Source organism: Pempheris klunzingeri, chromosome 1 (genome assembly GCF_042242105.1).
Source record: "Pempheris klunzingeri isolate RE-2024b chromosome 1, fPemKlu1.hap1, whole genome shotgun sequence".
NCBI classification, from domain to species: Eukaryota; Metazoa; Chordata; class Actinopteri; order Acropomatiformes; family Pempheridae; genus Pempheris; species Pempheris klunzingeri.
Window position 1 is genome coordinate 35,029,682 of NC_092012.1, and position 14,761 is coordinate 35,044,442.

Below are 14,761 nucleotides of genomic sequence, written 5' to 3' on the forward strand. Positions count from 1 at the left end.
TTATATTCATGTTTAACACAGCTGTTTGTTACTTATAATGATCCGAAGGAGCAGAGCTGCTCGTCCACTGAGAACCAGAGGAAAACCATTGTGTTACAGATCAGTGTTTCCTCTTGTTTCTGGTGCAGAAATATAACTTTTTATGTGCTTTTTGTTTTTCCAAGTCACAGCGTGAGCGCAGCGAAAAGGGACACTGTTGCCAGTCTGGAGTCGCAGACTGAGTCTTGGATGTAAAATCCCAGAACGTGCCTCCTGTTTGGAGCGTGCACTGATAACTGTTGGACATGAGTCTCCTTTAGCACCGCAGTGTGTGCGGTTTGTGTGGTGTGTAGTTTGTGTTTCTGTCACACTGAGCCTGGCATGGCACACGGCACATGGCACAGCAGCTTCTGTCTTTTCTTATATAATTGAAGACTTCAAAAGAATCTCGGCCTGCTTTCATCTGCTGCCTCGCTCTAATAAGACTGTGATTTCTGAACCTCGTTCTCATGTCAGAGGCCCGAGCAGACGCTGACCACAGAGCCCAGGATGATGTCTGGTGTGGGCCCATCTGACGGGATTATTACTGCCCTGGTTTGTTACTACAACTAACAGCTTTACAGGGGGGGGGGGAGCGACGAGGAGATGCTGCAGCTACTGTGACGTCGGATGGAGGTGATTTAATCAGTCATGGAGGATTCGTGCTCCTGTGAGGCAAACTGTCACTCCTGGTTCATTTCTGGGGGGGTTCTTACTCTATCTGCTCTCATAGGAGATGTCACAAACTACATGGAGTGATTGGTCCCCATTAAGCTGCTGGTGTCCTGCTGGGAGCCTGCAGGAAGTCCCCGGAGCTCATCTCTGGGGGCCACACCGAGGGGCCACACCGAGGGGCCACACTGAGGCCTGAGCGCGTCCAGGCCCCCGCAGCCTGGTCCGGGGCGGAAACCCGCCTCAAATCAGGCTTTTCTTCACGCCTCCTCTGCGCTTTGAAGTGAGACATGAAGGGTGGGGGGAGTGTGGGGCCGAGCGGGCTGCGTCAAGTCTGACAGAGACACGCACCTCACACCGGAAGCTGTGACAGTAGATTTCACAATAAAACCAGTCAGGTCAAAGGCAAGACATTTATTGCAATACTACTACTACTACTACTACCACTACTACTACTATTACCACTACTACTACTACTACTACTACCACTACTACTACTATTACCACTACTACTACTACTACTATTACCACTACTACTACTACCACCACTACTAATACTACTACTACTACTATTACTACTACTACCACTACTACTACTATTACCACTACTACTTCTACTACTACTACCACCACTACCACTATTACTACTACTACTACTATTACTACTACTACTACTACCACCACTACCACTATTACTGCTACTACTACCACCACTACCACTATTACTACTACTACTACCACCACTACCACTATTACTACTACTACTACCACCACTACCACTATTACCACTACTACCACTACTACTACTACTACTACTACTATTACCACTACTACCACTACTACTACTACTACTACTACTATTACTACTACTACCACTACTACTACTATTACCACTACTACTTCTACTACTACTACCACCACTACCACTATTACTACTACTACTACTATTACTACTACTACTACTACCACCACTACCACTATTACTGCTACTACTACCACCACTACCACTATTACTACTACTACTACCACCACTACCACTATTACCACTACTACCACTACTACTACTACTACTACTACTATTACTACTACTACCACTACCACCACTACTAATACTACTACTACTACTACTACTACCACCACTACCACTATTACTACTACTACTACTACTACCACTACCACCACTACTAATACTACTACTACTACTACCACCACTACTAATACTACTACCACTACTACTACTACCACCACTACTAATACTACTACCACTACTACTACTATTACTACCACCACTACTAATACTACTACCACTACTACTACTATTACTACCACCACTACTACTACTACTACTACTACTACTACTACTACCACCACTACCACCACTACTAATACTACTACCACTACTACTACTATTACTACCACCACTACTACTACTACTACTACTACTACTACTACTACTACTACCACTACCACCACTACTAATACTACTACCACCACTACTAATACTACTACTACTACTACTACTACTACTACCACCACTACCACTATTACTAATACTACTATTACTACTACTACTAATAATGATAATAATAAACCCACGTCACAAAGTGCTCCATGTGCTCCTCACAAACGCACCATTAAGACAATTAAAATAGGCTGATCGTATTTGCAGAGAACAAATAAAACAAATGTCTCCAATAAAATCGTAAAAACAAAGAGAGAGCTCAAGTAGAAATGAAGTAAAATCTGATCAAATAAAAACCTAAAAATGTGAAGCTAAAAACAAGTTTTCGTACAATTAAATATGTCATTCCTTCATCTCTGAATGCTGAATACATGAACATAAAGAATTAAAGAAAAAATTACAACTACATTATAAACAATATACAGTGAGATATCAAAAGAAAACACAGCACTGATATGAACTGAGCTGCTGTTTATGTGTGTTTCAATGGTTTAAAATTAAAACGAGCGACAAGATGACTGATGGACTCATAAATCATACACACACAAAAAAAAGCTTTCACAGAGTAAAATCAATGAAAATATTTATTGAAAGAACAAACAGGAGTTTACCAGTTTATTACAGGCCAAAAGGTCAAAGTAGGCTGCGTCTCAACGGGCTGCACATAAAATACATTCACATGATAAACACAGGAATGAGACGAACAGGAAGTTAAACAGAAGAATTATATACAGGTTAAGGATAATAAAGTGTGTCGTGTTGGCACTGCTGTAAATGTGAACACTGAGAATAATAGATAATAAAATGAAATGACAGAAAACGATGAGCGTCGTGAGCAAAATGTATAAAAGTGAGGGAAACTACATATAAACCAAAGATTCACATATATTTTGGTTCATAAATAAACTGTATTTATAGCACTACAAAGTAGGTTACATGGTTAAAACAGGACACTTTGATATGACATTTTAACCCCCCCCCCCCAATAACAACAGGAGCTGTAGAGTGAAGAGTTTTAACAGGCGGTCTTTTATTGTGAAGGCGCCCGGCGGAAGCGCGGTGCGGCCTGCCGCTCCGGATCAAAGGCTCCGAGGCTCCTGCAGCCGCTCGGCCGAGCTCGGAGCGCAGTCTGCCGCCGGAGCCCACGGACGCTCCTCCGCCCGGATCCTCAGCGAGCCGCCGCCTCCTCCGCCCGGATTTACCGCTTCGGATGGTTTCAAACTCCACCTCGATGCAGAGAAATGGGTAAACTGCACTCGAAACATGGTAAGGCAGGTTTTTCCGGAGAGAAATCACTCCTCTTCCTCCTCTTCCTCCGCTCTGAGACTTTCCAGCACTCATTGTCTCCTCTCACTTTCTCCCCCAAGCTGCTATTTGTAAACCGAGGGAGAGCCCGGAAGGTAGGAGCGCCTCTCTTCTCCATTCATTCACATGCACCTGGTTTTATTTCTCATTTTATCTGCCCCCCCGCTCCGGGGATGGGATGGGGGGGGGGGGGGTCCGACGGGACTCTGCGCTGATGACACGCGCCTCTGTGTTGCAGGCGACAGTTTTGTGGTGAACGCCTGTTTGGCGAGGAAGGGCATCGACGACTGGCTCGTGAAGCAGAAGTACTACTGCGCGAGCTCCCGCGTGGAGCAGCAGGACTGTCCCCACAGGAACAACTGCGGGCTGACCGCGCGGGTGAGTGCCCCCCCAGCCTGTCTGTCTGTCTGCCTGCCTGCCTGTCTGTCTGTCTGAGCCTCCCTGATGCTGCCTCACACACTCACAGCTTCATGTTGTGGTGCACAAAGTTTCACACACACACACACACACACACACACACACACACACACACACACAGACTGTCAGACTGAAGCTCTGGCTCCTCATCACCTGGTCGGGTCACCTGGTCAGATGGGGATCAGGTGTGTGGGTGTCTGAGGGCGCCGCAGGGTGACGGTCTGCTGACAGGCGTGGATTGTAAAGGCCGGGGGGGAGAAGTGTTGGAGGTCACGCCTGTTTCGTGTTTTGGCTGCTGCTGCTGCTGTCGGCTGAGGAAATCCTTTGGAGCTGCTTCAGAGGAGCCTTAAGCCTCTTTGGTTAGCGATGCCTCCCTCAGAGGCGGCGTGCTGGAGGAGCAGGAGCCCGTCAAGACAAAAGGAGGAGCAGCTCCTCCGCCCACCGTCCCCACTCTGAGCGGAGACGCACATATCTGTCGGACGCAGCCCGTCGCCAGGACCTCTGCGCTCCGCCGGCCTGGTGTCGAGTGGCAGCAGCTTCCCTCTAAAAGACTTTCAGTCTGGACTCAGAGGGATGTTTTGGTGCAGGTTAATCTGCTAATTGATGGTTTGGTTTGTGAAACAGCAGCAGCCCTCATCAGATGTCCACAAGTCACCCAGAAATATTCAACTTCTGAGAGCGAAACAGCCAGAAAAGCAGCAAACATTCACACTTGAGAATGAGGAATGATCTCTGCCTGAAGAGGGACGAGCGGGCGACAAACACAGTTCCCTGGTTCCTCCCTGTGGGCCACAGCTCAGGTGTACAGGTGGACTTATGTCGACCTGATGGTGAACTTCTCCTGGTAGTTGGAGCACGCTGTGTCGGAGGGCGTCTCCACGAGGAGCACCTGAAGCGGTGTTTACCTGCTGGACGTGGCTGCTCGTGGTTCACATTATTAGCGTCCATGATTAGCACAGAAACAAACACTCATTCCTTTGTTCCTGGATTCACGAGCCTCCTCTCCTAACAATAGGTGTGTGTGAAGCTCTGGCTGCTCGCAGGCTGCTTGGATGTCTCTGAAACCTTTCGGTGGTTGGTGCTGGAGCTCACTTTGTGTAAACAGTGCAGTCCTGGAGCCTTTCAGAGCTCAGAGGGGAAAATAATGAGGAGGAGGAGGAGGAGGAGGAAGGAGTTTCTCTTTTTGTTTTGTGATCAGGAAATCTTAGACATTTATTTGATGGTGCGTGTTGCAAAACACATTTAAACACATTAGTGAGGTCTTCAAACTGGTTTCTCAGCTCCTCGCTGTGCCGTGAGCGGCAGGCTGGTGGAGTCAGGACAGTAAAATGGTGTCGGTTCTCACACAGCGTCTGATCTGAAAACTCTTCCTGTAGCTGGACGGTTATCGTCTGCACCTCCAGTACATCCTGTGTTGGTTGTTGTGAGCACTACGCCAAACACGTCTTTGTCTCAGGACAAACAGCTGATGTGTTTCTGCTCACATGGGAGCTGTTACACAAATACTTAATGTCCAGAGCTTGTTTGGATTAAATTCCATCTGTGAGAGTCATCTTCCTTCAGAGGATGTGCTCTAAATATGATTCTATTACTGTTCGTCATCAGCACCAACGTTCAAACTGGAAACTACAAATCATGCATCGCAAGGCGTGTTATCAGTCCTTAGTGTGACGACGGATGTGACCGAGCAGAGCCACAGGAGTCACTGATCATGTGACTGGAGGAAGGAGAGCTGAGCCGCCATGATGGTGGAGAATTTGTGAAAAACTAAATCACTGATTGTCAACTTTTTCAGATTTAGAGTTCAGATGAACCCTCTTACAGCACGTCCTCGCTCACACCGTGCACTTGTTTAACGACATGTACCAAAAAATACCAAATCCAGACGCTTCCTCCACATAGAACAAAGTATGACGTGTGCTTATGTCGACTTGAAACAACCAGTGAGATCAAGACATTCAGCCGCCAATCAGTCGTCAACCTTTAGCGACACAGAGCTGAGAGGCTTTGGTTAGCTAGCTAAAGTTAGCGAAGGCACGCTGAGCTGGCGTGTCTTCAAGCGTCCGCCACCTCCAACCCTTTCCCCTTTGCCCCCTCTGGGTTACGGCCCCCAGGTTCTGGGCGTGGTGCTGTACAGAGGACGACTTCAGAACCACAGGGAGCTTCAGGCGGCATCTGAAGTGTGTGACGTACACCAACCACCCTTCTGTCCTGCTTTACTCGTCATGATATGGAAGTTATGTTCTCTCCAAACGTTAAAGATTGTTGCCGCTCTACAGATACTTAGCACCATCGGCACATGTCTCATAAAATGCCCGACGTGTTCGGTAAAGTCTCCTAACCGGTGGGACCGTTTGCTCCTCTCAGGGAGAAGAAGTTTAAAGGCTCGACCCTCGGTGCTCTCTGATGAAACAGAAGCTAACCTCCAAGGTGAGAGAATGCCAGTCAACCGTCCTGGCTTTAAAAGCTGTCCGCGTTGTATAGAATACCTGGTGAGACGGTTATTTATAGCCGCTGTTCTTTGAGCCCCCCCTCCCAGCTGGACCAGGGTCCAGGAGAATGTGGGTCGGGTGTCAACGGTAGGGAGTCCACGCCTGGAATTCTTTTGATCCGATCTTTTCCAAACCATATTCCCTGCAGGAACAATGCCGGTTTCATCCAGGTCGCTGCCTGGATGGAAAGGAAGTCTGTCTTCATTAGCGGGTTCAGATTGAAACTGCGGTCGAGCGCCGAGGGACGGAGACGTAAAGGCTGGATGATGTCTCCGTTCATGGGTGGAGCGGTGGGACGCAGCGTGGGCAGGCAGGCAGTGAGTGAGTGCTGTGGGCAGGTGGATGTGTGGGTCCACGTCATGCGAGTGTCCCCTGTGTAAATCTGATACGTCATGTGCACCCTGTAGAAATATGTGGCTGACACAGACATCGATAGGCCGGACGGTTCTCCCAGCTCATGACTTGGGGGGTCACATTTCTGTCAGATGGCTCATTCGGTTGCGTCTCTTGGCGTCACATGAAACAAAAGTCCTTTATGTGTGTGGCGCATCAAGAGTAACATCTTAGATAATCTCTTTTAATAGTTATTCCTCACAAAGTTGCCCCTTTCTTTTCTCAAAGACCCCCTCCCCACTCTCATGCTCCCCCCCCCCACCCACCCATCCTGGCCTCCATCTGTTTCTTCAGTTTGCCCTGTGGCCCTGTGTTGGTTGGGGCTGATGAAATGAGACTGCATTTGAAGTGGGCCACGCAGGGAGGTGTTTGTAGTGACACTGATGGCTCCTCCTCCCCCTCTTCCTCCCCCTCCTCCTCCCCCCTCTGTAGTGAAGAAGCCACCTCCAGTCCCACCAAGCTGCTGCTCTCACAACTCCACAGCTTCTATTTTCTTTTCTCGATCGTAGACAAAAAGCAAAGGTGCGTCTGACGACAGAGTGCAACTCAAAGGCGAATCAGAGTGAGACTCCGGCTCCCGACCCCCTCGTCTCGCAGCTGGTTGCCACCTCTTTGATATGTTTTTACTTTTTAAAAGTAGAAAGGTTTTCTTTTTTTTTTTTGGAAGTAGGCCTAAAGCTTTTAACCGCATTCCCTCAGCCTCCAAGTCTGATAAAAGACATGGCAGGTTTTGCGCCCCCTTCGTCTTTCGCTCCTGCTTTTTCTCTCCTCGTCGCTTCACAAAGCGAGGGCCCTTGTCTGGAAGCTGAAAGCACCTTTCAAATGCAGACTCCTCTTCCTCTCTCTCGCCTTCTTTCTGTGCTCTGCCTGTGCGTTTTCTTTTCCCACCGGCTGGCCTCTTGTGCGTGCTGTGTGACGTATGCCCCTCTCCCACCGGGCTCTACCCCCTCTGTGCTCCCGAGGGACCGAGGGCCTGTTGTTGCTCTTTGAAGAGGCTGGGAGAAAAGTTTGGAGCCGCACTCCATAAAGAGAAGAAAAGCCTCAGCCTTTGGGGAGGAGGGGGAGCACCTGGCCATAGAGGGGCTCTGCGAGGTTTTTTTTTTATTTTCCCATGAGAAGATGGGGTGGAAGCCACGGCTGACGTCAGCGTAGCTGGGGGACTGGGAGGTTCGAGGAGGCGCAGGTGGCTTTAATGTCACATCCGGCATCGTGTGTCACATAGATTACTAAAAGCTGGAAGAGTTTCTCCCGTGTGACAAAGCAGAGCGGATAACTCTGGCTCGCTGTGAATGGTGCCTTCTGGAAAGGGTTTCTGTGAAAGAATGATGGTGGTTTAGAGTAAAGTAAAGCTCTAGTGGCATGTAGACATTTGATCTGGTTTAACCACCTTTCTCTCTTTGTGTGCTAAAGCATCTCTGTCTTTATTTCACTACGGCAGCTGTTCATCCGCAATCCTGATTTTATTAAGAAATGCAGTACCAAATTTGTTTAGTATGTGTGTGTGGTTGGTCTTTAAAGATAAAGGTTTCTCCCCCTGGGTCCTCTGTGTCCACATCCTGGTGTCTGAGTGACTGGTAGGTAGTAAAAGTGTTGGAACTGGTCCAGTAGATCACCTCAGCCAGCAGCCACCAAACGGGCTGCAATGGCTGCAACGTGATCCTTTGGGACAACTGGATCACAGTAGGTCCACTAAAAGAGCTTGTTTGATCCACTGACAGGCTCAGAGTGTTATTCTAAGTGTGTGACAGCATCATGGAAAGGATCCCTACAGAGAGAGACCTGGAAGATCCTTTTGGTTTAACCACAAACAGCACACACACCAGACTACATTCACTAAAACAGGGATTTTAGAGAACAGGAGCTGCTGTTCTAGTTGCAGTGATTTTGTTTTAACATGTTAGTTCACATCCAAACTAACTAAAATACTAAAGTCACACAATAAAACAAGCAAAAACGAATTGATCAGAAAAGCAGAGGACCAGCAACTCCTGTGCTCTGTGAGGTGAAACTAGCGTTAGGTGATCTACTGGACCAGTTCCAACACTTTTTGTACCTACCAGTCACTCAGACACCAGGACATGTGCAAATAGACCCAGTTCTGCCTTAATTCTTTAACAACATGCTCAAAGTTGGCAAAAGCTGTGATCGACTGTCACTTGTAGGTGTCGTTAGGACTAAAACCATGTGTTTGGCACCTTAATAGCATGAGAGAAATGGCACTCATGTATGAGCAAATGTGTTCATGCATGTGCACGTGAGTGTGCAGCGTGTCTGGAGTCAGCTGTACGGATGCACTCCAGAGATCAAAGGCTTGTGGGGGAATGTGCTCTAAATCTCTGAGGATTAGCAGCTGAGATTGTGCTTTGTTTCCCCAAATATACGCTCAGTTTGGAGCAACGGATCGCTGTTGATCAAAGTGTCTCTCACCACCCTTTCACGGTTACATTTAGGCTCCAGGGTTTTGTTCCACTTTTGAGGGTGGTGTTTCTTTCTTCACAATTCTAAGAAATAGTTAGATCTTTAGTGTGTCGGGTTATTTAGTTTTCCTTTGCTCTAAAACTGGACTCAGCCTCACAACTGATACTCATGTGTCTATTGATGAGTATGAATATTATGAAATCCTGGAGCTCAGTTTACTGACATCATCCTGTTTGCTGAGATTCCCACCAATCTTTAACCATGACGTAGACGTGCAAAGGCCCCCTGAAAAGTGGTCGCTTCCACTCTTGACTTGAAATATTGATTTAGAAGCAGTTCATCGATGAATCTTTTAGTTGATAGATAATATGGTAGATCAAAGACTTCACTGGCTATGTACATTTTATATAGAATTCCTCTGATAAGTTAATGTTGTTTTAAATGAAAGAGGCAGCACTTTACTTTAAGACTTCAACAATATGATGTAATCCAGCATTTAATATGCAACCAGTTTCAGTTATTTCAGCAAACAACAGTGAGGAGAAGGTCGGTAGCTCGGCCAACATTTTGGTAGCCCGTGTCCAGCAACACGTTAGCACGTTAGCACCAAGTTCAACAGACTAATCCGGCGAATAAACCCAAAAATATCAAAAAACAAAACTGTAGCTTCAGTTTGAAGCCGGTCACAGACACAGCGGTCATGTTTTCCAGTTGTTAGGAGGACGTTTTTGACACTTTTACCTCCAAAATAAAGTGAATCCTCTGATCTTCACCTCCTCAGATGGGGGGAGGATGTGAAGAAAGCTAAAACAGAAGTCTTAGTTTTACCAGAGCAGCACTCACGCACATTTAGTGAAAGATGGAGCAGAAACAGAGAGTCTGAGGGCCTCTGGACACACCGGGGACACGTGCTTATGTTGAACAGATATTTAAAAAGACAAAGACAGGCCTGGATGTAAGGCGCCTGTTGAAGGTGAGGGGTTGACGTGGCTCTGGGAGACCATCGCGGTGACTCTGTGGTGGCGCTGAGCTGCTCTGAGCTTTCTGTGGGAGCTCAGTACCCATTTTAATCACCCACTTAAAAGGCTCTGCTGAAGTGGGTGCTTAAGTGTTTAAACCCTGAATAATTCTCTCTTGTTTGTTTATCAGGTTCCCCCTGCGGGTTGTGCTCTGGCCCGTGCAGTAAGTGCTGAATAATTTGACTGAGCACTCAAAGAGGCTCTCAGACAGGACGTGATCAACATCTGCATAAAACTTCCACAGAGCTCTCAGGAGAGCGAACACGTGCTCCGCCGTGCAGGCACACTCGTGTCCCAGGACGCTGGCAGGCGCTCACAGATATACATCCAGACAGCAGCCATTTGTTTTCCTAATATGTAAATCCATTTATCACCGCTAACGGAGTCCCAGCATGAGTCCCTTCCTCTTGTTTTTCTTACAAACTGGTCGGCGGGAAGCACCAGTGGCGGCTCCACGGCGTCCGTGAGCGCTGCTCTTGTGTTTGTCCTCCTTGTGTTGGGGAGCTCTTGTGAGCAGGGCTGGAAGGCCACCTGAGGCAGAGGGAACGGAGGAAGTGGATTTGGGTAAACAGAGCTGGGAGAGCATTGTGCCGCCCTCAGACAGAGGGTCCAGGGCTCTTCAGCTCTTCCTGTGGCGTCGGGGCCGGAGGAGGTCTGGATTGTCTGTTAGGGGATGTTTTTGGTGGAAGGAAAGCTAAACAGAGGAGCGGCCCTGCTGAAAGGAAAGCTGTCCTCCCCTGGTGTGTTTATGCTCCACAGGTGCCGTAGCCTAAAGAGGACCTCCCCCCGTGGACTCTGAGTGAAGCAGACCAGCCCTCTGCTCCCCAAAGGGCCACTTGTCCTGTCCGTCAAACCGGCCACCCCCACACCCAGTTTCTTTGTCAAGTTTGAAAAACAGCGTGTTTGGGCAGAGCTTATATTCATCCTGCTTCAGTAGAGACACATCTAGAAAGAGTCCTGTGTGTTTTAACATCTGTCCTCACTGTTGATGCTGACGCCCTTCTCTCTCTGCTGGTTTACTTTTGTGGACACAATCCGACATGCTTCCCCGTCTCTGGTCAGATGTGGCGTTTGGTGTCGTTGTGGCTTCTTGTATGCTGATGATGCGATTATTTATATTAAGGACACATGCCAGTTCACTATGAGTGGGTAGAGCATGTTTATGATGTTGTTATGATGGTTTGTGTGTCTTTACATCTTGTGCTTCATGTGCACTGAGTCTTTGGTGATGAGACTGAAACAGAAATGTGTCATTCGGTAGAGATTTGTCCGTTTCCACAGTGGGAGCGAGCCCTTAGTGTCCCTGCTGTATATTCAGGGCAGCTACGCAGCCAATCAGAGCTGGATTCTCGCATGACCTCGTGAATTCAGCTGTCTCGCGGGGTAACATGATCATAAATACAGAGCAGGAGGCATCCTGACCAAGCCAAGATTAAGGAAAAGAACTTGGTGCTAAAAGGACTTCTGTCATTCGGACAATACAGTTTGGCTATTTTAAACCATCTCTTCATTGAATATACAGAACAATTATTGCGTGGTGATATATGCTCTGTTACCATGATATGGAATTACACAGGCCATGTTAAATGGCATCGGTAGCAGTAACCTACTCTGCTGCCAGTTCATTATGGTGAGCAGTGACACAGGCCACTAATTCCAGTCAGCTATGAATAGAAACCTGCGCCTGGCACCAGCACGCTTGTATATAGTAGTTGAAGTGTCTATTTCTGCTGCTGTGTTTACTTGCAAAGTTGAAACGGTCTCTGTAATTACAGAGATTTTAGGTCCACAGTTAAAAGGTCATATGTGAGGGATGTTTAGAGGTAGTGTGGCTTGTGGCTGGCAGGATGTCTGCTCCAAACATGCCGCCTGAGTGAGTGTGTGTGTGTGTGTGTGCGGATATACAGTACGTGTGCATAGGCAGAGAGGAAGAATGGCCACCTTGGTGTTGAGGTCAGGTCCATCTGGTCAACATGCACACGTCGGAGGTTTTCATAAGTGCCACCTAGCACGCGGAGCTCCGCCGCTGATTGCAGTGGGAAGATTTGGGGACCGGCTTTGGATGAACAATGATGGGCTAGTAATTACTGACAACTGCCGTTTGGTGGAAATGCAGAGATCTGATTATAAAGATAAGCTTTTATGACACCTCCTCATCTACACTTTGCTTCTCTTAAATTGTGCTCAGGGGCGAGATCGCACCCAGGCTGCAGCACTCTGACAAAACGGCTTCACTCAGACAGAAAACTGTTTATGTGTTCTGTGCCGTCCTGGTTTTAGTCTCACGTGTCTTGGCTTGATCAGATGATAAAACCACATTAAAGACAGGACTTGGATTCTAAAGTTGATGTCCTGTGTTAAAAACATTAGGCACTTGAGGGCAAAGTAATTTACTTTGACATAATTTACAAGAGGCAAAAAACCCTTTTAGGTAATTGAATTTTGAATATGGAGGAAACATCAAGGGCCCGTTGTCTCAGCATGTCCTATTTTAGAGTGAGATCCTTAAGCTGTAGCGTCTGACATGACAAGTTACACAAGTGTTTCCTCTCATCTGGCTGTGGTTATGCTTGAAGTGCCTGTCACTCTCGAGGTAGACGTCCTGGTGAAAGCCGGGCTCCTCCCTCCCCGTGCAGCACTTGAGACTGGCGTCTGAAGCCACCCAGACGACTGAAGGACTGTCTCTCCTCAAAGAGAGCTTTGGCTAATTACTGAGACCCTCTAGACACAGTGCAGCTCTCTCGCTCTTAAACACAGCACACATGGGAGCAGGCGCGGTGCCAGCGGGGCGTCTCAAATGTATAATCCATCCTGGTTTTTTGCAGTGATGATTGACACACATGCACACGCTGGCCGTGGACGTAGAAAGGCTCCAGAGCAAACTCATTTCCTTCGTGAAGGGTGAGATATCCTGTTGCTGCCCGAACCGCACAGGCTTTCGGAGATGAGGTGTGTCATTTTGACTCCCTCTCTTCTCCGGCTCTCCTCTCGTTTTCTCATTCTTTGGAACTGAGTGTTGCTCTGAATTCAGAGGGCCATAATGTTGTGATTTGTTACTCTTGGCAGGCGGAGACCACCTGTAAATCAAGGCCAAGCGACAGGCTGTCTCCATTCCCCTCCAAACCATAGCTTCCTCTTGGGAATGCAAGGTCCCGAAGTGGAGTTCATTGGCTGGTGGAGAATGTGTTTTAAGGATTCACCTCTAGCTCAGATTCCCCCGTTAACTCTCGGACTCCCAACGAAACTTGAGGACAAAAACAGAAGTGTCAGATGTTGTCTTCTTTATGAGCCCCCTTACCTTGATCAGCTGCTGCCAGCTCGGCAAAAGAGGCCTCAAAATGACAATAATTAACGAGTAGTAACAGTCGTAGCATCGGGCTCATGGAAACTGAAGGTTGCTGTAGTTTTGCAGTTTTGGGCATCAGAGTTTTTAAAGGTGCAGTATGTAAGATGTGACCATCTGTTCCAAACAAATAGGGGGCAGCATTTCCCCTCGTCCTTCCACTGCAGCGTTCACACTGTTACAGGTTGTGTACAGTTAGCAGGGGCGGGAACAAACTCTGATACTTTTATTGCACGGACAGAATTGCTTCGATACTAGACAGTATGGGAAAACATGTCGTCATTTGGTACCAAATTCGATCCGTACAGTTTAGCGGCAGCTGGTTCAACGCTTCTTCTTCCTCTGCGGTTGGATTGAGGACAAACTGGATGCTACAGCGACTCGCTACTGCCCCTCAGGTACAAAGTGGTATTACAATGACGGTACGGGCTGAGGCTAGCATGTTAGCATGCCTCGACGCCTGTCAGCTATTTCTTCACATTCTGTTGATATTTCTAGTTAGTTTTTTTCAATGTTTTAAGCTAAAATTCTGGCCGCTGTTTACATGTTGCAGCATTTAAGAGAAATGATGCTTCTGTCGTAGAAAATGAAAGCGCTCTCGGCAGATTTGGTGCAGCTTGACTCTTGATCTTGACACCTTGTATCCTCTCCCTCTCCTCCACTCTGGTGAGATAAGGCTTCGATAAACAGAGTTATAAACGTTAATTATTTATTTATTGGCTCTATGTTTTTCAAAAGCTAATGAAGGTTGTTACCTTGAGTAACAGGTAGGGCTCAGTGCCCGAGGGGCTGGCTGAGTTGTAAAAGCTTATCTGTGCAGGTGTAAAAGTTTTGTAAATGGTCATAAAGTGTTGGCCAACTTCACACATAAAACACAAAAAGTGAGAGGGGGAGGGAGATTACTTCAGATCAGCATGTTTCTGAGGCGTACAGATGAGGGCTGTAAATCTCTGCTAATATTCCACCGAGCCTTTCAGGAGGCAGCCTTTGATGTGGGTGAGGTAATGTGACCAGCAGTGTTTGCAATGTAAATCTGACGTGGAGAAATGAGTGGTGGCTCAGCGCTATCGCTCGGCAAGGGGAAGGCGTCCAATCGCGGCTCTCGTGGGTCCTATAAAAAAAAAAAAGGAAATAATGAAAAACAATAAATTCAGAGAGCAAAACAACACGTGTACACAATTTCACACATCCGCATGAATGCACACACACACACACACACACA

The 14,761-nt window shown here is 47.4% G+C and overlaps 1 protein-coding gene across 1 annotated transcript in view; it reads left to right on the plus strand.

Moving 5' to 3' along the window:
• Window positions 1-3,276: 3,276 nt before the first annotated feature.
• The window catches only part of nkd1 (NKD inhibitor of WNT signaling pathway 1), a 28,951-nt gene continuing 17,466 nt past the window's right edge, over window positions 3,277-14,761 (plus strand). Inside the window, exons 1-3 of the mRNA XM_070833311.1 lie at window positions 3,277-3,418; window positions 3,520-3,552; window positions 3,696-3,835. Of these exons, the coding sequence (XP_070689412.1) occupies window positions 3,394-3,418; window positions 3,520-3,552; window positions 3,696-3,835 (198 nt within the window). The 5' untranslated portion in view covers window positions 3,277-3,393. The remainder of the gene's footprint in view (window positions 3,419-3,519; window positions 3,553-3,695; window positions 3,836-14,761) is intronic.